Genomic DNA, 22961 nt, shown 5'->3' on the forward strand with positions numbered 1-22961 from the left:
TCTGGTTCTACAGTTTTCTTGATTTCTCTCTCTCTCTCTCTCTCTCTCTCTCTCTGTTTTTGACTCCCTTACAAATGGGCCAGACTTGCCACTGCCCGCTGTGATTCTGAATGTCACCCAATGTCAAGAATTCCAGCCCTAATGCGAGGCAGGAGTCCAAAGACACTGTGGATTTTCAATGAATGTGTGCAAGAACAGCACCCTGAAAATGTTGTAAGCATTGATGTAGGATTGTTACAAATGTCGTAGACATGAGAAGGATGATCACATGGTATGAGCAGCCTATACCAGGCCAGTGTCCTTATACAGAAGATAGTGGGAACGGATTTAAAGTGACAAAAGATTTGATGAAGAGCCAAGCGGTTAACAGGATGTGAGCAAAACAGAAATTAAAAAGAAAAGCTCAGGACCTCAGGGCATTCCAAAAAACTTCAAAGTCATTTAAACAACACTGAAATGTGATCATTGTTAGGAATGATAAGTGGGCTCTTGCGATGCATGGCTGTGTCCCTAATTTTGAGCCACGAATCCTGGGTTCAAGTCCCATCTTCCCCAGAGGTGTGAAATAACATCTCTGAACAGGTTGATTAGAAAAATAACACAGAAAGACAAATAAGAAAATAATTGCCCTTAAGAACAAACTTAAACAGTATTACGTAAATACTGTACAAGAAGCAGTAAGAAATAAATTACTGGGAGTTATGCAACAAACTAAGGGAATATGAAATGCTTTGCAATAGGCTTTTCAGCTTATATTATTGATAAGTAAATTACATAGGAGCTCCACAAATCAGACAAAGCAGGATGAGATAAGAGTGATTAAATGCAGATAGAACAGAGTGAGAAAGATGGCAAAATATCAAATCATAACCGTTGCTGACCAGCAAACTACAGGGAGAAAGCAGATAGCGAGCAGAGGAGCTGCAATAAGAGGGGTATCTGTGATGACACAAAGAGAAAGAGGGCTGATAAGGAGCCTAAAAATCAGTGATCGGAGATCTGAAGGTTATATGGTTCGATTTGAAATTGTCAAAGCAAAAGGTAGGTAAAAGAAAAGGCAGTAGGAACTTAGGTTTTCACACTCTGAGCAACATACTACACTGCAAAGAAAAATACCGTGAGTGAAAAAAATCAGATCAACAAATGAAGCCCCAAAAAATTTACAAATGTTAATAGTAAAAAGTTAATGAATACTTGAATCTGTCAAATGATAATTTGACTACAACTGCAATGAGTAATCTATGCATATAGTAGATACAGCAACCAGAATCTTCACATTAACTTCAGTTAGAACAATAGAAAAATTTCAGACATAGCAAACGCAAATCACAGTTTTGCACATTTAAGTTAGGAGAGCAAGAACTAAAAACCTTAAACCTGTCTAATTCTCCTGGGCCAAATGGAATATAACCCAGAATTCTCAAGGATTTAAAAGAAGAAATCAGTGAAACTTCAGATGATATCCTTCAAAAAGTACATCTAATTTTGGTAAATAGTTTCAAAATTTTTAAAAAGGGATCAAGGTTTGGTCCTGATAATCAGAGTAAATTACACTAACTAATCTATAATAGTAAAATGTGTGCAGGTGTTCAGCAAAATGCTGTAACTGAGTACTTACATATTGTTGCCGTTGAAGATTTTTATCTCATTCATCAACACCAATGCAAGACTGCCAAATTTCATATGATTACAGCAGTTTATACTAGCAGGGCAAAAGGGCTGGCAAATTTGCCCTGCTTGGCCAAGGCTTTGCTATTGAAAAAGCTACAGGAAATATGTTCAGTCATTGCATAATTTTTTAAAATTATCCTGGAACTGGAATCAGAGGTCAATTTGTCAGCCAATCAACTTTTTTTCTTCCTTGTTGCAATCATTTGAAATTTGGTATTCTTGTCCTGATGAGCACAAGAGGAAAACCTTCAGCAACACATCCTGCTTTTGAGCTACTTTCAAGATCTCTGCTACCACGTGACTACAGGGTACTTAAAGAAAACTGGTATCAGAGGGAATTGCCAAACACGGTTTTAAAAAGTAATGATCCATGCCATATAAAACTAAAGTAATTTCTTTAGGTACCTAACTACAGGAAGTAGCACATGAACACATCCACGTATGCGGAATTACTGATTTTACCTTAAAGTGGGCTAGGTCTAATTTTCTTACATCTCCTTGATAGTAACTCCCCCCAATAAGAGGAAATGGTTTTTCTGTATTTAACTAACAAATCATTATTTTCATTTTAAATACCTAGCAGGTTACTCTATAATCTTCTAAACTAAAGGCAAAAGCTGTAACATGTACTGAGAATTAAGCATTTTCAATACAGGCATAATTCTGAAGGGATTTTAGCAATGATTCAGATTATGAATTAGCCAGACATGACAATTTTAAAAATGTTTTCACAATGTTTTAAATTCTTGTCATCAGGAGTCACAGCTACGATCATTCTGTGAGCCACAGGGTGAAAATTTATCAAGCTTGCTCCTTTTGGAGGGAATAGACAAGACTCATCACTTTCACTGAAAGATGATCCATATTGGATTACAGATCATAAAGATCGGAGTAGACCATTTGGCCCCTCGAGCCTATTCCTCCACTCAATGAAGGTCATATACAAGTTAGAAAACAGCTAACAGGAGAGAACTCCATTAAAGCTTGAACAATCTCCCTCCAAGGGCCCTTCCTCATTTACTGCAAGGGAACGGTCCACTATACTCCAGTTTTGTGACTCTCATGCTAGCACAACTGCGACCAGGTACTTGGTACAAAGGAAGACAGAACCAAAGTCTTTAGCAAAATAATATATGAATGAAAAGGAAGAAATTCTAATACAGGAAAAATTAAATAAAAACAGAAAATGCTGGAAAAACAGAGCAAGTCATGTTGAATCAGAATAGAGGGAGTATAAATATTTTTCAGACAGATCAATCCCGACAGAAAGTCATACAACCATTTATCATCTGTTTCTTTACGCAGGTGCTGATTTCTACATACTTAATGCATTTTCTGTTTTCATCTTTTTACTACAATACATTGGATAATTTTAAGGGAACTTTTACATTTCTCCCCCAACACTTCTTCACTGCTGTTTATCTCCATCATGGCATAGGAATTTCAGATACCCACCTCCTCCCTCAAAAGCTACATTTCCACAGCTAAGCAGCAACCTTAAATCCAAACGTATCTGGTTATCATAGATAATGGGAACTGCAGATGCTGGAGAATTCCAAGATGATAAAATGTGAGGCTGGATGAACACAGCAGGCCAAGCAGCATCTCAGGAGCACAAAAGCTGACGTTTCGGGCCTGGACCCTTCATCAGAGAGGGGGATGGGGAGAGGGAACTGGAATAAATAGGGAGAGAGGGGGAGGCGGACCGAAGATGGAGAGTAAAGAAGATAGGTGGAGAGAGTGTAGGTGGGGAGGTAGGGAGGGGATAGGTCAGTCCAGGGAAGATGGACAGGTCAAGGAGGTGGGATGAGGTTAGTAGGTAGCTGGGGGTGCGGCTTGGGGTGTAACCTCATCCCACCTCCTTGACCTGTCCGTCTTCCCTGGACTGACCTATCCCCTCCCTACCTCCCCACCTACACACTCTCCACCTATCTTCTTTACTCTCCATCTTCGGTCCGCCTCCCCCTCTCTCCCTATTTATTCCAGTTCCCTCTCCCCATCCCCCTCTCTGAAGAAGGGTCTAGGCCCAAAACGTCAGCTTTTGTGCTCCTGAGATGTTGCTTGGCCTGCTGTGTTCATCCAGCCTCACATTTTAGTATCTGGTTATCATCCCTTCATTGATCCAAGATAAAGCTATTTCTCTTACTGAGCAGTTTCCCCGTTGTCTAGAAGTTACAAGCTCTGCTCAGCATTACACCCAGCTAAATGAACCAAAAATGTCTCTTGTTCTTTTCACAGTAAACATTTACAACTTGATTAAGGTCACTTGGGTGAGATACTGTTCTAGCAGGACTCAGTACATTCAGGAGTGAGGAGGGGAAGAAAATAAAAATCACCAGATTGATTATCAGGTAACCAATTTTCCCATTAAGTCAGATTACTCCAAGCATCACTAGGTTTTTCATTTTTTTTTCTTCTTATATGTGAATGGTGCTAAGAATTAAAGTTGTAAATAAAGTGGAATGGATCATAAGAAAATTAAATATAACAATAAAATTTCAGTGTCGTACCTTATATCACTTATGTACTATGAAAACATAATCATAATCCTATGCTGCTATTAAAATGGGGCGACTCCAACACACTAAGATTAGCTTTAGTTCATGCAACATTAATGACCACAACATCCATTTTCATTTTTTAAAACCATCTCACACTAGAGGTTTCAACTTTTGAAACCAGAAACAACATCGGTCAATTTGTTACCACAAACTTGCAAACAGCTTGAATACATCTTTCCTTTGTATATTCCATGCTCTGGTGCTTTCTTAGAGCCATTTGTAGCTGGTACAAACTCCTACAAACACTTCATCACTGCTGTTTATCTTCATAATGGCATAGGAATTTCAGATACCTACCTCCTCCCCCAAAAGCCACATTTCCACAGCTATGACAGCAACCTTAAATCCAAATGCATTCGGTTATCATTCTGACACTGATCCAAGATAAACTATTTCTTTTACCAAGCAGTTTCCCTGTTGCCTAGAAGTTACAAGCTCTGCTCAGCATAATACCAAGCTACATGAATCAAAAATGCCTCTTGTTCTTTTCACAAAAAGCCACTTGGGTCAGCTACTGTCCTAGCAGGACTCAGTACGTTCAGGAGAAGGAGAAGGGGGTGAAAATAAAACCAAATTAGTTATTAGGTAACCAATTTTCCCACTAAGTCAGATTACTCCAAGCAGTTGGCAGTTCGGTGAGTTGAATGGCTCACTGGTGGATGTTGTCTAAGGTCTAGAAAATAAAACTTTGCCTCCTCCAGGGCCTAAAACACATTCCAAGTAAAAGAGCAAGTACTTTATCCACTCCATAATGCAGTTTTCTGCAAGTAGACCAAATATAAAGTGAACATTTCCCTTCACTTCTTGGATGTGACCCTGACCTTCTGATTGCTTGATAGCTTATTTCTCAAATGCATTCTTGTTCTGCCCTCCGCCACCTTGGCTTCAGAACCAAGACTGATTGAATTAAGATGGAGGTCAGCCATGGTTGATGGAACAGTTTCAAGGCAATGAATGACCCAGAGCTACACCTACTGACAAACATGAGGTATTTTATATTATGTATATGCTGTGTGTTAACAACAGACTAAACTTTAGACCATTACAACGGCACATGACCTCTAGATGGAGATATTTGACAGGTTTAGGAGTTGGCTTCAGCCATTTGGGTTTGAGTCATCAGAGAGGCTGAACAGGCTGGGGTTATGTTTTCTTCAGGCTGAGGAGTGACCTCTTAGAGGTATCTAAAATCACAGGGGCACTCACAGAGCGAATAAACAAGATCTTTGTTCCAGAGTAGGGGAATCCAAAACTGGAGGGCACAGCTGTAAAGTGAGAGGGTAAAGATTTAAGAGACCTGAGGGATAACTTTGTCATGCAGAGGGTGGTGGGCATATGGAGCGAGCTGCCAGAGGAAACAGTGAAGGCAGATCCAAATGAATCATTTAAATGGTATCTGGATGGGTACATAAAAAGGAAGGGTTTAGAAGGAAATGGGCCAAATGCTGGCAAATGGGACTATATTAATTTAGGATATCTGGTCAGCATGGATGAGTTGGACAGATGGGTCTGTTTCTGCAACAAATAACTCTATGACTATATTCAGGACTGAGAAGTTTCTTCACTCAGGAAGTTGTAACTTAATTCACTGTTTAAATTTTGGTGAAAGAGGAGAATCAAGGACACAACATTAAGGCAGAAAAGGAGTGATGCAAAAGATTAGCCGTGATCTTACTGAATGCTCTCTTCTTCTAATTTTGCCCTTCAATTTTTTAAGTCTGTTATCACTTCTCTCCTCAAAATTACCCTATTCTAGCTAATCCTTGTAGACTACCATTCAGTCACCCACTTCCCCTTTCTTTCCAAAGCACCTTTGCATCTTCTCAAGCACTCCATGTTTGAATCTCTCCAATCACACAGTACCAAAATAGTTCTTATCAAATTACAATCTGTGTGACAGTGGCAAAAGTAAACTTTCTTTCCTTAGCGCTCAGAACCAGTCTAAGGTCTTTGACTCAAATGACTACACCAACATCCTCCAATGCCTCTCTACTGCTCTCCAGCTGTCTGGGGCTGCTCTCATCTGGTTCCAATCCTACCTATCTATTCAGAGCCAGTGAATTACTTGCAGTGGCCTTCCTTTCTGCTCCTGCACTGTGCCTTCTGGTTGACTTCTAATAGAACCCAAGGATTAATCTTGGTCCCTTCTTTTTTCATTGTCTACATGTTGAGTTTGCATTTAATCTGAATACCAACAGACCTCTCTCTTGACTTCTCTGTTGTTGCTAAGTTATGAGATGGCAATTCAACATTCACTACTGGATCAGCAAAAAATTTCCTTTAATTAAATATTGGGAAGATTGAAACCACAGTTTTTAGTCACCATTCCAAATTCTGTCCCCTTGCCACCGATTCCATCCTTCTCTCTGACAAGTCAGAAATCAAACTGGACAAAATATTAGGATCTGCAGATGCTGGAGAATCTGAGATGTTTACAACATTGGCATCACATTTAACTCTGCAACAAGTTTCTAATCTTATATTCACACAATTACTGAAAGTGGCTATTTTCACTCCATAATATGCCCACTATACCCCACTTCCCTCAGCCCAAGTGCTGCTGAAACCCTCAGCGTTACTGTCTTACTTCTCGATTCAACTGTTCCAATATTGGTAGTCTCCCACATTACAGCCACCATAAGCCTGAGGCCATCTCAAACTCTGCTGCCCATGTCTTAACTCACACCAAAAGCCTTTCCCCCAATAACACCATGTTCAACAAAGCAATGTCATGATTTTATAAACTTTCATTCCAGATTAAAAATCCCTCACTGCCTCACCCAGCTCGAGCCCTGTAATATGCGCTCCTTGAATTTGGCCTCTTACGCATCCCTGATTTGAATTGCATCAGCGTAACCTTACATTTGGTTGTCTAGGTCCAGGACTCTGTTGTTTCACCCCAGACTGCTCAGTCTCAACTTAAGATGCCCCCTTAACTCCCCTTAGACCAAGCTTTAGATTAACTGGCCAAATTTTTCCTTATGTGCCTCGATGTCATATATGAGTTCATAATCCCCCTGTGAAGTACCCTGGGATATTTCACTGTATTAAAGCCACTCTAAGTTGTTTTGTTGACAAGTGGAAGAGGCTTGATGGGGCTGTATATCCTTCTATTAATACTCTTGTGAGAAAGTTGGTGCCTATAACCATGATTATCTGCCCAATTTAGTCGATACTCAACTTAGCACTTTTCAGATAGTGAGTGAATTACTTAAGGATGATATCAAACAACCTCTTTCATAAATGGGAAAAGAAACCTGATTTACTAATCTGGGCACCATAAGCAGGTGGACTTAGATGGATTGGGTGCTGTGCGTCTATATTCCTTTTCACAGAATGAAAAGATCCAAGTCGCATTTCACAATAGTAGGGTTGTTGCTAAAAAATGTGATCGGTGTCAGTGGAAAGTTGAGCAACGATAAATGTCAGAGGAGTACAAGGTGTCTGTTCTATTTCTCATTTTCTCTTTTACAGCAGACATACCAGATCAGATATGCTACATAGAAAGTTAAACTTCTCATCAGGACACTGGAGCTATAGTCATAGTTCCACACAGTATGGAAATAGAGACCCTTCGGTCCAACTAGTCCATGCTGGCAAAGATCCCATATTAAACAGTCCCAACTGTCTGGCCCACATCTCTCCAAACGTTTCCTATTCATGAACTTATCCAAACGCATTCTAAACATTGTAGCTGTACCTGCATCCACCACTTCGCCAACAGTTCATTTCACACACTAACCACTGCATTTAAAAAAGCTGCCCCTCGTGTCCTTTTCAAATCTTTCTCATCTCACCTTAAAAGTATGCCACCTAGTTTAGAACTCCTCTCCCGCCCACCCCAATTTAGAGAAAAGACCTTGGCTATTCACCCGAGCAATGCTCCTCATGGTTTTATAAACTTCATAACGGTCACCCCTCAAACTCCTACACTTGGGTGAAAAAGTCCCAGCCTATCCAGCTAATTTTTATAACTCAAACCCTCCATTCCTGGAGAGATCCCTTAGTAAATCTTTTCTGAACCCTCTCCAATTTAATAATATCCTTCCTAGAACAGAACGACCAGAATGCACACAATACTCCAGAGAAGAGGCCTCACCCATCTCCTGTATAGCTCAATATGATGTCCCCACTCCTATACTCAAAAGGTCTGAGCAATGAAGGCAAGCATGCCAAACAACTTAACCACTGTGTTCACCTGTGACACAAATTTCAAAGAATTACATACCCAAGTTTGGTTAGTGGGATTGGAGGTTGGTTCATGAGAATAGCTTTTCACACCAGACTTAAGGAAAAGCACCCGAGTGCCTGAATCTTACAAGTTACTTTGAAAGGTTTTGCAGTTGCCTTAAATCATTTGGTGTGAAAAACTGACTTGTAAAATTAAAGCATTGGAGGACACAAGAACCGGAGTCAGCAATTTTGCCTCCCAAGTCTGTTCTGCCATTCATATGTGGGTTATTTTCAACACCGGAATTTCTGTGGCAAGGGAATGAGAATTGAGAAGTTCAGTGAACAAAGGAAAGAGGTTAGGTGCAAATATTATTACCTCACAGGCACTAGCCATGTTTATCATAGAAATACACAATTTTCAGGTCACATTTTATTGACAATAAATTATGGGGTGTCAACAGGGCACATGGCAGGAGGTTATGACTGATAGTTGGATCTTTAATCAACTGCAAACATTCCACAAAATAACAGATAGGATGGGTGGAAGTGTCATCTGTTCCACAAAATTACAGCATAGCAGTCACAAGATTCTTTCTAAATCTTCAATAATGTTACATTTACGGCACTTCGGGCTACTTTTGTTTTTAAAACTTCTTCCCATAAACAGTTCAGATTCAAAACATAAAACTTCAAGACCTATTTGCTAAGTACAAAGACAAAAATCAGTAATGGCAACACTGGCCTGTAAAGCACTTTTTAAATATGTTTATTAATTATCAATGACTTCATCAGTCCACTCATCAAGACTTGTATGGAATATAGATTCAGAAACCCGCTGTCTTCACAAATCACAACTGATCATAATGCTGACGTTAAAATATCCTCTTTCCTAACCAATTACAGACACCAGTCATATCATTTTATGAAAAAAAAGAGAACTGTAGAAGTTCCAGTCTTCCTCATCTTCTTAAGAGCAGCTTCAGTAATCTATTTCACAGCCATTTGCTCAACTGTTCCTTTTTCTCATTAAGACCAGAGCCATTATTACGCCTGAAGATAACGAACAATCTTTCCAGATAATTATAGTCTGCTAGCCCTCACTTATCCTAGACTTTCAATTATGAAAAGCAGGTTACATTCCAAGAGCTCTGCTGGAGGAATGCATGTGTTCAAGAAAAGAAACAAAGCAATCAGACAAAAGACGTAAAGTACGTGTCCAGAGTCGATACTGACTTACTATTACATGCACTTCTTGTGCACATCCTCCAGATACTCTTTGACATTGTATAGAAGTGCTTTTACAGCAAACAGTAGGGGTTAAAAATCATCTCAATCATCCAGCCTGTAAAACTGGGACAACAACATTGCAGTCTAAGCGCAACGTGCTGAAAATACCCAAATATTCAGTGCTCTAGTCAGTTTTGGTAAGTGCAACAGTTAATGCATGTTTAAAATGGTTCATCTATGTAACAATTGTTAGTAGAAACTAAAGAACATTCTAATGACTAAATGTACTATTTTGCTGTTATTGAGGCCTCTTCTGTAAAGATTTAGATCATAGATTAAGAAAAAAATTAAGATATTACTCCCGATTGTGAATGGTTTCAGATTTGAGGGAATCATACGTAATCTCCGTTGCACGTGCAAATTTAGTTTAATCCAGATGCATTTTAATAACTGAACACAGTTTAAGTTAAACAGGTACTATTCAACTTGGGTTTAGAGAGAAATATTAAAGCAGTTTTTCTGACTGTTGAATTATTTATCTGAAGAAAGAATTCAATTCATACTCTGCGAACCATAACAAAATAATGATAATCGGTAAACTGTTTTTGATGTACACATTTTACATTTTACTTCTACAAGACTTTTGAAATTAAGGTGAGCCAGTACTTATAGCTACAGACAACTGGCTGGCTTGGGTGCAGCACAGCAATTCGCTTCTCTGCAAATCAATACCAGACCTAAATGCTGCTTGCACCATTTTAAAAGCTAGATGGCGATCTTGTAAGGTTAGAAACACGTGCATAAAATAAATGAGCTACGTTGTGCATTTTAAAAGGCGTGCAAATTGTCAGTGTCTTGAGTTAAAGTCAACCAATAATCCAATTGATTGCATACACTCTTAACTGGAAGTTTATTGCAACCTAGCACAAAAAAAGATCAAAAGCCCAATCTTTACTATTTAAGTTCTTAGGCTGTACTATTGTTCAGAGCATGGTGCTCGATTCTGTAATGCACTGTAAAGCTACTTCAAACTTTGGGATAGTCCAAAAGTATTCTTGTGATGAGAGTTCTTTCCAACTTCATAAATAAAATACTCAGTCATTGTGCAGTGTTCAAAATATTCTGATTTCAACCTCGCTCACATTGGTACAGGCAGACTGCAAAATGTTGCAAATTTAACTGAATGATCTTATTTGAAGAAAAAGGCAGCAAGGGTGGGATCATTTCATAGTGATAAGGGACATATGTATGACTGTCGTAAAACTGCAGTAGTCTCAGAATTCCCTAACACTTGTAATGCCTCTTCTCTTCCTACTATTCCTGGTGATGGTGTTACTCCTGAGAATTAATGGCATACTGGTTAATCAGCCAAATCATTTTCCATGACACAAAGCCTACAATGACTTCTGGAGAAGTGAACCATGTCCTGAAGAAGACAATATCGGCTTCATAACAAGTTAGCACAATAGTACGAAATTTTTAATAGGCAATCTGCTGCCAAATAATAATAAATATCAGCCGGGCTAGTATTACAACTTCAAGTTCATCCTGCAACACAAATTGTCCAATGTCTATTAGTGATGTGCAAACCATTTTGGAGGGTTCATGCTAAATATTGTAGAAACTGCAAATGTACTTCATTTATTAAAATATAAATTTGGACAGAACAGTACACCGATGCTAAGAATGAAACAAGTTCAAAATCTGTTTAGATTTAAAGATAGAATTGCAAGGAATATCAGCCCACCTCAAAGTTTAATTGTGATCTGTTTCAGGACCTGTACTTTTTCGAAGAAAAAATGAAAGTGGTGGCTCTTTTCTTCCTACTATTGGAGGTGGTGATGTTACTTCCAAGAATTAATGGCATACCGGTTAACCAACCAAATCATTTTCCAATTTACCAGCTGGAAATGTACTCTCAAAATGACACTCAGCTCCAACTGTCAAATGAGAACATCAGCGATATACCAATCAATGCCTTCGAAAATTTCAGTGCCCTGAAAATACTGAACCTGTCGGGCAACAATCTGACGTACGATGGTCTGCCTTGTGGATCCCTCAGCATAGCAACATTAAGGTATCTAATCACAGCCGGCAATCAAATCAAAACTGTCCCATCCTGTCTACCTGCAGGTCTTGAACTTCTGGATTTGAGCAAGAATTTCATCCGGCAGATTAGGTTTTCAGAGTTTACAGGTCTTCAAAACTTAGAAATGCTACATTTAAGTCACAACAAAATCTCAGAAATTGTGCCTTCAGAGGAAGTGCTCACACAACTTGCATCTCTGGATCTAAGCTACAATAACTTGACAAAGTTACAATGGAAATTTCAAATGCCTAATCTCATCATGCTAAAACTTGAAGGGAACCCTTTGCAACAGCTCAAACCATATGAATTCTCTCATTTCCCGAAGCTTCATAGCTTAAACCTGTCCATGACTTCTTTGGAAGTATGCATTTACAAAGTATTTGCCTCTGGAATGGAAAATCTCAAAATACTTGACCTGAGTGCAAACTTATTCAAAACCTGTAAGTACCACTCTGTGTGCCATTCAGAATTTATTTTAAATTACAAAAAATGTACTAGGTCCTTGGTCATTGCAAAAAGAGAGCATTTAAACTTCACATAAGAAGGTCCCGAACTTCAAGGAACATAATTAAAATAATACAAACATGTTGATTAATATCTTTGAGACTTAGTTTTGTGGGGTAAATTGGCATTGCCCAAACAGTTTCATTAAAAAGAAGCCAAGGGTTACCAAACAAAGTTACCAGAAGTGTGATCTAGTATTTGTGTAGTCACTGACAGATGTTACAATGGTATAGTTTATTGTATAAGTGCAGGCTTAACTTTATCGAAACCACCCAGCTTATACATAAAACAGATATTAATTCTTAAAAAGTACCAAATTAGTTAAGTACAGAAACATGCTTGTTAATTGATAAACGACTAAATTACCACTGAAGTTGTTGAGATGGTAGTCAATGACTACAGAAATAAATTGGGATAGAAAGAAAAGTGTCTATGTCATTGTTAAAGTCATTTCAAACAATACTTTAGGGATATAACTGGTTAGATTATTGTATTAAAAACGAAATTCCACACAAAAAGATTTTTAAATTATTTAATTTTAAATCACTACATTAGGCACATGCCAAATATGTTTTTCTACTGTATGAGAAGCTTGAAAGATTACAAAGAGGCTTCATAATCTCCCAATTTTTGATTAATCATAAACAATAAAGTAACTGTAGATTGAAAATTGAGACTAGTGTTTTTCACATCTAAATGACCACAGATATTCCTGTATATTAAAGTTTTATGTACAAGTTTATCATTTTTCCAATACAAGTTCCTTAAATGGTAAAGCTCACTTCCACACCTTTTATAATAACTTTCTCTGGTCAGAACCTAAGGGTTGCTTGCACCAATTTTCATTATGACAAAAAACAGAGCCAGATCAACTGCATCTGGACAAGATTTATAAAGTCGTCAGAGAAGTGAAAGATCAGCAATTAAACATTTTAAAAAGTGTACTACTGCATCTGTTGTTAGTAGCCTTAAAATCTACACTCGTGCTGGTCAGCTGTTGCTAACAGCTGTTAGCAATAGGAGCCTATAAAAACAATATTGCTCTCTTCAGTATCATTTAACCATTTTCAAATTAATCTGCATAAAAGACAATTTTAAGACAAGATCCTCATTACTGATGGAGCTTTAATTACTGCCATAATTTACATACATGAACTACAGTTCTGAATGTTAGTAACTCACATACAAAAGATGTCTGCAGAACAATATGCTATCTAACTGTTTATTTACAATCTGTAGATGATCCACAGTGCTTTGAGGGATTAAACAATCTCCAGTTCCTTTGGATGAGGCAGATGCCCTTTCTTCAGTCTCTGCCTGCAGATCTGTTTGCCAATACACCAAACCTTGTGTATGTGAATTTGGAAAGAAATTCCCAACTACATTTTATGACAAGTAGTATGTTTGAATTCCTCATTCATCTAGAGTTTCTTTCCCTGAAAAGGTAACCATTCAACATCACTATTTTACAAAATATTTCACAATAGCAAATGTTTGAACTTTTGCCATAGTAATATCTGATCTTTTGTTGACATTTTTTATACAATATACTAAAATACATTCAATGTTGTCATTTGAAATATTTACTGTACTGGTAAATATGCATTTTTAAAATTGCATCGATAAGTCCAAATGTTTCTTGCATGCTATCTTAAATCATGACTTTAATCTGGTCACATCAGCAGTGGGAAACATATAGTCATCATTCTCTGCAATCATTATGTATGTGAATAGGATTTAATCTAACATGCATTGATAAGTATCTTTCCCACTTTAAATACAGCAGTTTTGCAGGGTCATCATTCGTCTTTACTAATGACATACTGACATCAATGAACTAATAAAAATAAACTGTATGCAATATTATACAACATACATACACCTCTCTGTTGAGATCACCTAGACCAAGATTCCTGCACTAAGTGCTAGGGTTAGGTAAATGCAGCTGAGGCATTGAAAACATAGGTTATCTTCTCTCACATGTGGACATAAAATATTTGCATAGCACTAATTTTGAAGAACAAAAGAATTATTACTCAAATAAAAATCAACAAAACTAATGACGTGATCACTGAGCTGTATGTGTGAGATTTCTGTGCACAAATTAAACTGTTAGGTTTCCTACAATTCAATAGGGACTATATTCAAAAACACTTAATTGGCTGTAAAGCACTTTGGGTAGCACTGAATTTGTAAAAGATGTTACAGAAGCATAACATTTTCATCCTCAAATTCATTGCCTTTTGTTTGTAAGAATGCACAAGAAAAAAAAACCCATCATTCAGATTCAATTAAACTTTTTTTTTTGCGTGACTGAAATTATCCAGTAACTGAAAACAAGTATCTGTCAACAACGACTGTGCTGGTTAAATGTATATGAAAGGCACAATAACAGAGCTACCCAAAACGAGACAAATTTAGCCAGCACTGGAACAAACAAAGAACAATCTGTGTCATAAATTTAGAAACAACTGAAGAAAGAAACACACACAATGCAGACAGTACAGTACATGTTGTTCATGTGTAAAGAGTTTACCGATGGCAGGGGTCTGTAAATACCGAATAAGCAGTTAAAAACATGCCTCCTTACTAAATGGGCAGAAAGGTCACTGTGATTATAGCATCCATGAAATACTGCAATGTAAAACAAAAATATCATTCACAGTTAGATCTAGATATCCTACAACTTTTTTTAATTTCAAAAATACACTTTAACCATAAAAATATCTTTATACATGTAAATATTTAGCAGCCACATAAGTTTTGACAGTTCAGTCTGTGAGACAAGAGATCACCTTTCAGCAAAAACTGTTCACACTGGATAGCTAGTTATCATTTTTGGAATAACCTGGGTAAATATTTCCATGAATTTTGCTTGCAGGTTCATGATACCCTAGCAGCTGTAAAACTGGTTTAGCTTTGTAAAGCTGTCATGGTTCTTCAAAGAGATTTTTGTAAAATACAAGAAGTCTAAGCAATCGATACTTTCAATGTACAAACCATTTTTGCTCCAAACATTAAGCCAAACTATTAGAAGGGATTGTACCAAGTTCTTTCTTATAATTTACCCAGTTGTGGGGATAGAGGGGGGCCAGATGGTCCATGATAACGTCGTCATTTATTATCCAACTCTAATTGGTCCAGATAGTTTAGATAGAACCACTCGGTTTTCTCAGCTACTACAAAGGGCAGTTAAGAGTCAACCACGTTAAGAGAACTAAAGCCTTGCATAGATATGTGAGGTCATCAAGTTTGCGGCAGTGTACTAATGCATCAGTTCAGTTTTATTAAAAACAACCAACAGTTTCATGGAGATAGTAAGGACTGCCAACGCTGAAGTCAGAGATAACACAGTGTGGAACTGGAGGAACACAGCAGGCCAGGCAGAATCAGAGGAGCAGGAAAGCTGACGTTTCGGGTTGGGACCCCTCTTGGCATTTTATACAGCCTCAAGTATTTCATTTCTAGGGTTTTTAAACTGAATTCAATTTGCTAACTCCAGTAGCAGAGTAGGAATTCTCAATCTCTTGATCATTAGCCCTGATATCTGGATAATGAACCCAACAAACAACTATGCTGCTAAATATCCAGATTTACTGAGTTCTATTCCCAACCTGCCTAATTTTTACTTAGGATTACTTGGAAATTTCTACTCATTAATGCAATATTTAAAGCTGTTGTCAAGAAAATGCATTTTTCTCAAAGCCAAATATAACAATTAAAATTTTAAAATGATTTGTATTCACTGAAGCAAGCCTTACATGTGACCTTAGGAGCAAGAGTAGGTCATTCAGCCCCTCAAGCAAGCTGTATCCATCAGTAAGATCATGGCTGATCTGATTATGACCTCAAAACCGTTCCACCTTCTATTTCTGATAACCTTTCATTACTCGCTCATCAAGAATGTTTCTACCTCTGCCTTAAAAATATTCAAGGGCACTGCTTCCATCAACTTTTCAGGAAAAGAAATCACCGTCTTTGTTTTAAATGGGCAATTCCTGTTTTTAAAAAATGACCTTGAGTTCAACTGGAAGGATCTTTTCCACATCTACCCTGTCAAGACCTTTTAGGTTTCAGTCAAGTTGGCTCTTAATCTTCTAAACACCAAGAGATATAAGCCAAATTTGTCCAACATCTCTTCGTAAGACAATCCCTCATTTTGTACTCCATTGGGTACATCTCTGCCTTCTGGCTGCTCATATTTTTGTAGGCTCTTTACAACTTACATTCCTACTTGTGTTAGTGTCATAAGCAAATGGGGGCATGATACCTTCTACTCCTTTGTCCCTCTACCAATTTATACAAATTGTAAACAGCTTTCATCTCTGTGGCACACCACTCTTTACATCTCACCAACCTGAATACGACCCACTTATACAGATTCTCTGCACCCTTTCAGCATGTCAACCTTTTCATCCATGCCAAAATGTTACCACCTATGCCAAGAGCTTTTCTCTTTCACAGAATCTCAGATATGGCACCTTACCAAATGCCTTCTGGAAATCTAATTACAATAGATCTACCAGCTCCCTTCTGTCTACAGCACGTTACCTCCTCAAAGAACTGGGTTAGCTTGATGAAACATGATTTCCCTTTTACAAAACCATGATGATGCTGCCTGATTGCTTTGAACATATCCAAGTGCCCTGTTATAACTTATTTTTAATAGCTTCTTGCAGCTTCCTAATGACAGAGGTTAAGCTAACTGGGCTGAGGTTCCTGACTTTCTGTCTCCATCCCTTTCCGAACAATGAAGTAACATTTGTTACCTTTTAATCTAATTGGAATACTTTCAAGTCAAAAAGGTTCTAAAAGATTAAAGCTGATGCAATTATCCTTCTAGTCATTCCTCTGAAGACTCTGAGGATGACGTGCATCAAGACATAGAAACTTGTCAGCCCACAGCTTCAACAATTCACTTATTTCCCCTCGAATTGCTCCCTACTCCCAGTACCTGATTGCAGCTCTGCTTCTGGGCTATTACTTGTATCCTCTACAGTGAAGACCAATGTAAAAATTCGATTCACAGTCAGTTCAATTCACCTGCTATTTCCTTATTTTCTATTATGAATTATCCAGTCTTGACTTTCCATATGACCAACTGGTTTTACATTCCTGGCTAACATTTTAGAATAGTGACCCAAAGCAAAAACAATTGTATATCATTTCTTCACAACATGTTTAATTTTGAAATAGCACCATTTTCTATTCATATTATAAATTCAGATTTTTAAAATGGAGCATCATGTTTGCAAATAATGGGGAACGTTTTCTCATTCAGACACTACCTTATTCACTCATTATCGAAACACCATATAACCATGTTGCTATTATCACTGTCTGAAGAATATATTCAGGAAATATTTATACATAGTTAAGCTGGACTACTTTAACTTGACTTGTGAACAATGATGACAACTTGAAGCAGTACCTGTCCATAAAATCAATTTCTATGCTCTTGCTACTGTGGAAGTGCACTCTCTTACTTTAGGAGAAAGTCTTCAAGAGGCTAGAAATGTATAACTGTCTGCTCCTAACAGTCAGGTAGTTTTTGTTTGGTGAAGTGAATTCTACCAGCTGCAACTCAAGCGCACATTCCCATAGCATTAGCCTGGGCCTCTAGATTCATGTCACTGGACTTGTAAACAGTAAAGTGCCCTCTGAAATGGCTCTGGCAGCCCAATTAGTTCAAGAGGAATTTAGAAATGAGCAACAAATGCCAATGATCCTCATACCCCTCGAAAGATTTTTTTTTAATTTGTCCTACATTCCTCAATTATATTACATCTGTTCCAATAAGTTGACAACATAGAATAATTTGTACAGTCAGAACTTTTGACAGTCGAGGTAAAACACGAAAAAAAAGTGAGGACGTGTTTCCTTCTCCCTTTCCAGCTGTAACCTGACTGAATTCAGACCCTGGAACTTCTTCACTAATTCAACCGTCAGAGTAATCCTCTCTGACAATCCCCTAGTTTGTAGCTGTGAACTCACCTGGCTGATGACTGAACCAGATAAGGTACTACTGAACAGGTAAGAGTTCTTTTTAGCTTCACCAGAAACAGCATCAACTTCATTTCCAAAACTCAAAGCAAGACAGTCCACTGGGTATAATGATGAGACGTGGGGAAAACCACACAAATAGAATTTTAAATGTAAATTCCAGGCTTTGGACAAAGAAGAGTTTTAGGGAGACACTGCTCGTTGTGTTGTTTGAACCACAGCAACTGCACCAGTTTAACATTTAATCCCTTAACAAACAGCGATAACCATAAAGATAGCCTTGAATATTATAAGAGTACAGTGTATATAATGGATTATTAAAACCACTATCTCTGAATGAAAAATAGGCATCTGGCCTAAACAACGACCAACAAAAGCCAAACTGATTCTACTCTACAATTCTGAATATAATTCCAAGGTGATAAAGCGTGGGCAACAAGATATCTGTTTGCTTTTTTTTCAGGTAATTACTTTTAACATACCTGACTTGCCTTTAACAAATTTGTGCTCGCTGTTTTAAATGCTCATAATTAGAGATTTTTATTTCAACTTAACACAACAACAGGACTGCAGTGAATAATTCTAACAAGTAATATCAAGTCCATCGTGTACATTTACACTGACTAACTTATTTTTAAAAATCTTGAGGCAAAATTAAGATGCAAATATGGAAAAAGATTACGCACAAAACTAGACAAATGGAGTAATTCCTATGGCTGAAGACTTAAGCAATACAAACATTCTACTATGCAACCCAAAAGATATTTTCCATTAGTATGTATCAACTAACAATCTCTAAAAGGTTTTAAACATTGCAGCTACAGTTTTAATGCTGTTTCCATTCAGAATTTTGCCATCTATAAACATGAAATGACAGAACTTTTTTTTAAATTCACAAGATCAACAACACATGCAAATGTAACAGCTGTGAAGAGCACTCATTTTAATCATCTTTGACATGTGTCTCTCAGTATTACTGTGCTCCATTGCACCGATTTAGAACATTTTTAAAACAACATTGCTGTTCAAATTTTAGTAGACCTCAATATTAAGTTTGTAAAATGTTTATGTAGTCACATTCCATGCTTTCCCTCATGGGCCTCAATGCAGCATACCAATGACCAACCCTACAGATTTTTCATAAATCCAGCACTGCACAATGTTCAGGGTTATGAGGGAAAGACAGGAGATTGGCACAAAGCCAAAATGCCTGGAGAGCAAGCATAGTCAGGACGGGCTGAATGTCCTCTTTCTATGCAATAACAATTCTGCGAGCAGAACATTCCGAGTGATACAAGGCCAAGACAACATATGAGTGGTTTAAGCTCTAGCTCTAAAGAAAAAATTGCCAACAAAAAATTTGTACAGTAAATTACTTCAGAGCTATTCTTCAAGAGTAATGGACATTGGCTGGAGTACATTAGTTTCTATTATCTGATGGCATCAATATTCTTCACAAATTCAATATTCTTGACAAGAATGTTGTTTTTTAATGTTAAATCAAATTATGAAGCTCATTATTAAAATCATTTTTTGATTTTTTAAACTTTATCCCTCCATATTTAACAGGGCAAATGATACCACATGTCTCAAGAATGGCGCACAGACAGATATTTTATTGACTGATCTCATATACGAGTGCAATATTAATGGAAACCAGACACAAGAACTGCAGGTTAAAGCAAGTACTGGGCAAACTCAGCCCCCGGAACAAACAATAGCAGGATTCCACTATTCTTCAGGCAACGTCGACACAATACCAAGCAGCAAGTTACCAATCCAATTTAGTATTAGCACACCATCTCCAAACAGTACTATCCTCTTGAATGCATACGCTTTCCATGGCTGGCATTCGAATTCAAATCCAGGTACATTACAAACTGAAGCAAGCACCGGGCAAAATGATCAAAACTCAGCTAAAAGTAAATCAGGGGTGAAATTTCCAACATGGTCAACTACTGCCAGAGATCAAACTGGGATCAAACATTATGCAACCTCTAACAAGCATTTTCCCCATATGACCAAGCATGACTCATCCACCACAACAGATCAAACAGGAGCCAAACATCATGCAACAACACTATCAGTGGCTTCAGCATCACCAAAATTCCCCTCAATCTCTCCAGCCATTAAAAGGGGACCCATATTTTTAATAGTTGAAGACAATAATTCAGAGTCCCTGAAAGAGGAGGAGACTGCAAGGCCCGTTCACGCTGGTGACTGCAATTATGATCCATGCAGACACTGGCAGGTACCATGCCATGACTTACGACATTTAACAGGCTGCAGCTGTCCTGGCATATCTGGGCCAGATATCCCACCAGATCCAGTGAAGATACAGAAGGTGATTAAGATTTCAGACAATTCAGCAGAAATCTACTGGTGTGCCCCCAGTTCTACAGTCCTGCATTACTATATTATTTATCAATCAGATGACAACAGACACTTGTACAAGACAGACATCATTAATCCTACATATCGAAGATATACTTTACATGATCTTACTTCAGATAGCACATACCACACTTGTGTGGTGGCTGTGAATAAAGCAGGATCCAGCTCTGCAAGCAGTATCTGGCCTTCAAAGGGCCCTTGTTATATTTTCAAGACTAAGCCAAACTACAATAACATATTTTATATAGCTTCCACTGCAATTATTGCCATTCTCTTCATACTGGTGATTATATTATCAATTTGCCTATGGAGAATTTGTCAAAAGGTACGATTAACAGATTTATCTCAAATGAGTTTGAATCCTTTAGCTTTGCAAAATCCCGCATTTGACAACCACTTGGAGATGGCAGATCCAAGAACATTTGGCATAATAAGTGCAGACTCTGAAGAGATTCCTTGATGCCAAAATTTAAAACAAAACACTATTCCTTTTAGAAATAGATGCCTAAATGTGGAAAAACACAACTTTGACGAATATTTCGGTATTGTTTACATCTCATCAAGTTCAGTTGTCATTCAAGCAGTCAAGCAATTTTCAAAAAGACCTTCAAAAAGTGTACAAGATTCATTGATTTCAAGGAATCATTTAAATAAATGTGCATTTTCTAAGATTAAAACACACGTCTTCTGTTTCCTAAGATAATGGAATCTTTTATTATTCCATCTTCTTCAAAGAGTTTTGTCCCACTCCACACTTATTTCCTAATTAATATATGAAAATACCGTAAACTGTGCTAAAAACTAACCAATGTGGAAACCAACTTAAAATATTCTGCACAGTAATACAGGAGTTGGCAAGTTCAAAGTTTCATTTTTCACTTGTCATTTTAACTTGTCACTTACTACAATTTGAGATTCAAATTGAATTTGAATTTTGAGATGCCTGTTGTTGGAAGCAGACAACTACATAATCAGAGTATCCAAGAGGAGACATGCCCGGCAGACACTTAAATGACCAACAATGGGCCTTCTTTAGAATTCAGGATCCCTACAGCAAGATGTCCCACCCACCTGGTGCTGCCAGCGAATCTGAGCCCACAGCAGCTTCGCCAAAAGGGTTAACAGGGGACAGGCACAGTACTGCGAAAGGACACCAGGCCAAATGCGAGTCAGGACAGGACATGGGGCACAAACACAGACGTGAGGATACAATTACGATTAGGTGTAATCTATGATAAGATCATGGTTGGTCGGATTGTGGCCTCAACTCTGCTTCCTGTCAGTCCACAATACTCTGACACCTTTGGCAAACAAGGCTAACTCAAATACACAAAGTATTCAGTAATACAGTCTGCACTGCTCTCTGGGGAAGACAATGCCAAAGTCCAATGATGCTCTGTCTATCTCCATTTTAGAATGGGATACCCCTTAATTTTAAACTACACACCTAACTCCAGGCTCGTCCACGAGGAGAAACATCCTTTCAGCAATCAGACTGTTGAGTTTATTCAGATATTGAACATTTCAATAAGGTCGCCTTTCATTGTCTGGTGGCCCATCCATGCCTATCTCAGAAGAAAACCTTTTCATTCCAGGAATCAGGCAAGTGCATCTTCTCCAAACTGTTCCTACCGATTTCTCTCTAATAACAGCACTGAAACCGTACATTGTACTTCAGATGCTGGTTCATCAATACCCTAAACAACTGTACCAAAATGTTCCTATTTTTGCGCCATTCCTTCTGTAGTAAATGACAATGCTCAATTTATTTTCTGAATTATTTGCTTTATTTGCAAATTAATTTTTGTGTGATTCATGTATCAGGATGCAGAGATCCCTCTGTAGCTCAGAGTTCTGGAATCTCTTTTTAAATAACATGCTGCTTTTTTTCAATTCTTCTAACTTGTTCCAGGCAGGGCGAGTGGTGAGAAGAGGTACAGGCAGAGGCAAGGCAGCAGGGTAGCTTTCAGTGGTTTCCCTCCTTCCGGACACCAGGTCTCTTAATCGAGTAGAAGGGGTCATATTAATGTCACAGCAAGTGGGTCTTAGACTAGGACTGCAGAATGCTGTTTGGGCAGTTTGAAGAAACCTTTATTTTGTAATTTGCTGCGTGATATCAGACATGGGATTCACAACATCTGACCAGTAGCCTGGATAACAACACACTATTTCAAATCCTAACAGGCTGGGAGAAGGTTTGAAGACAGAAGATTCCTTCACATGTATAACAAAGTATTAATTGCATTCTTCCCAAGTGCATTAATAAATTGTGATGCAAACTGTGAATAGGAAACTGCTTACATAAATTCGAACAGATACTTATCAAATTTAAACAAAGG

The 22961-nt window shown here is 37.9% G+C and overlaps 2 protein-coding genes across 2 annotated transcripts in view; one reads left to right on the top strand and one right to left on the bottom strand.

The window, feature by feature from the left end:
- The window catches only part of crls1 (cardiolipin synthase 1), a 50926-nt gene that overhangs the window by 15082 nt on the left and 12883 nt on the right, over positions 1–22961 (bottom strand). The gene's annotated exons all lie outside the window — the stretch shown is intronic.
- On the top strand, positions 9714–21082 carry LOC125455076 (leucine-rich repeat neuronal protein 4-like). Its single transcript, XM_048536615.2, has 5 exons — positions 9714–9829; positions 11408–12161; positions 13465–13669; positions 18121–18258; positions 19798–21082. The coding sequence occupies exons 2-5, from the start codon at positions 11432–11434 to the stop codon at positions 21080–21082; spliced, it is 2358 nt and encodes a 785-aa protein (XP_048392572.2). The 5' UTR covers positions 9714–9829; positions 11408–11431.

Source organism: Stegostoma tigrinum, chromosome 9 (assembly GCF_030684315.1).
Source record: "Stegostoma tigrinum isolate sSteTig4 chromosome 9, sSteTig4.hap1, whole genome shotgun sequence".
NCBI classification, from domain to species: Eukaryota; Metazoa; Chordata; class Chondrichthyes; order Orectolobiformes; family Stegostomatidae; genus Stegostoma; species Stegostoma tigrinum.

Excerpts from the sequence above, each read along its gene's own strand:
- LOC125455076 (XM_048536615.2), top strand. The coding sequence starts at position 11,432 with ATGAAAGTGGTGGCTCTTTTCTTCCTACTATTGGAGGTGGTGATGTTA. Across the intron at positions 12,162-13,464 it reads TGCAAACTTATTCAAAACCT|ATGATCCACAGTGCTTTGAG; the intron begins GTAAGTACCACT and ends TACAATCTGTAG. Across the intron at positions 18,259-19,797 it reads GATAAGGTACTACTGAACAG|GGCAAATGATACCACATGTC; the intron begins GTAAGAGTTCTT and ends CATATTTAACAG.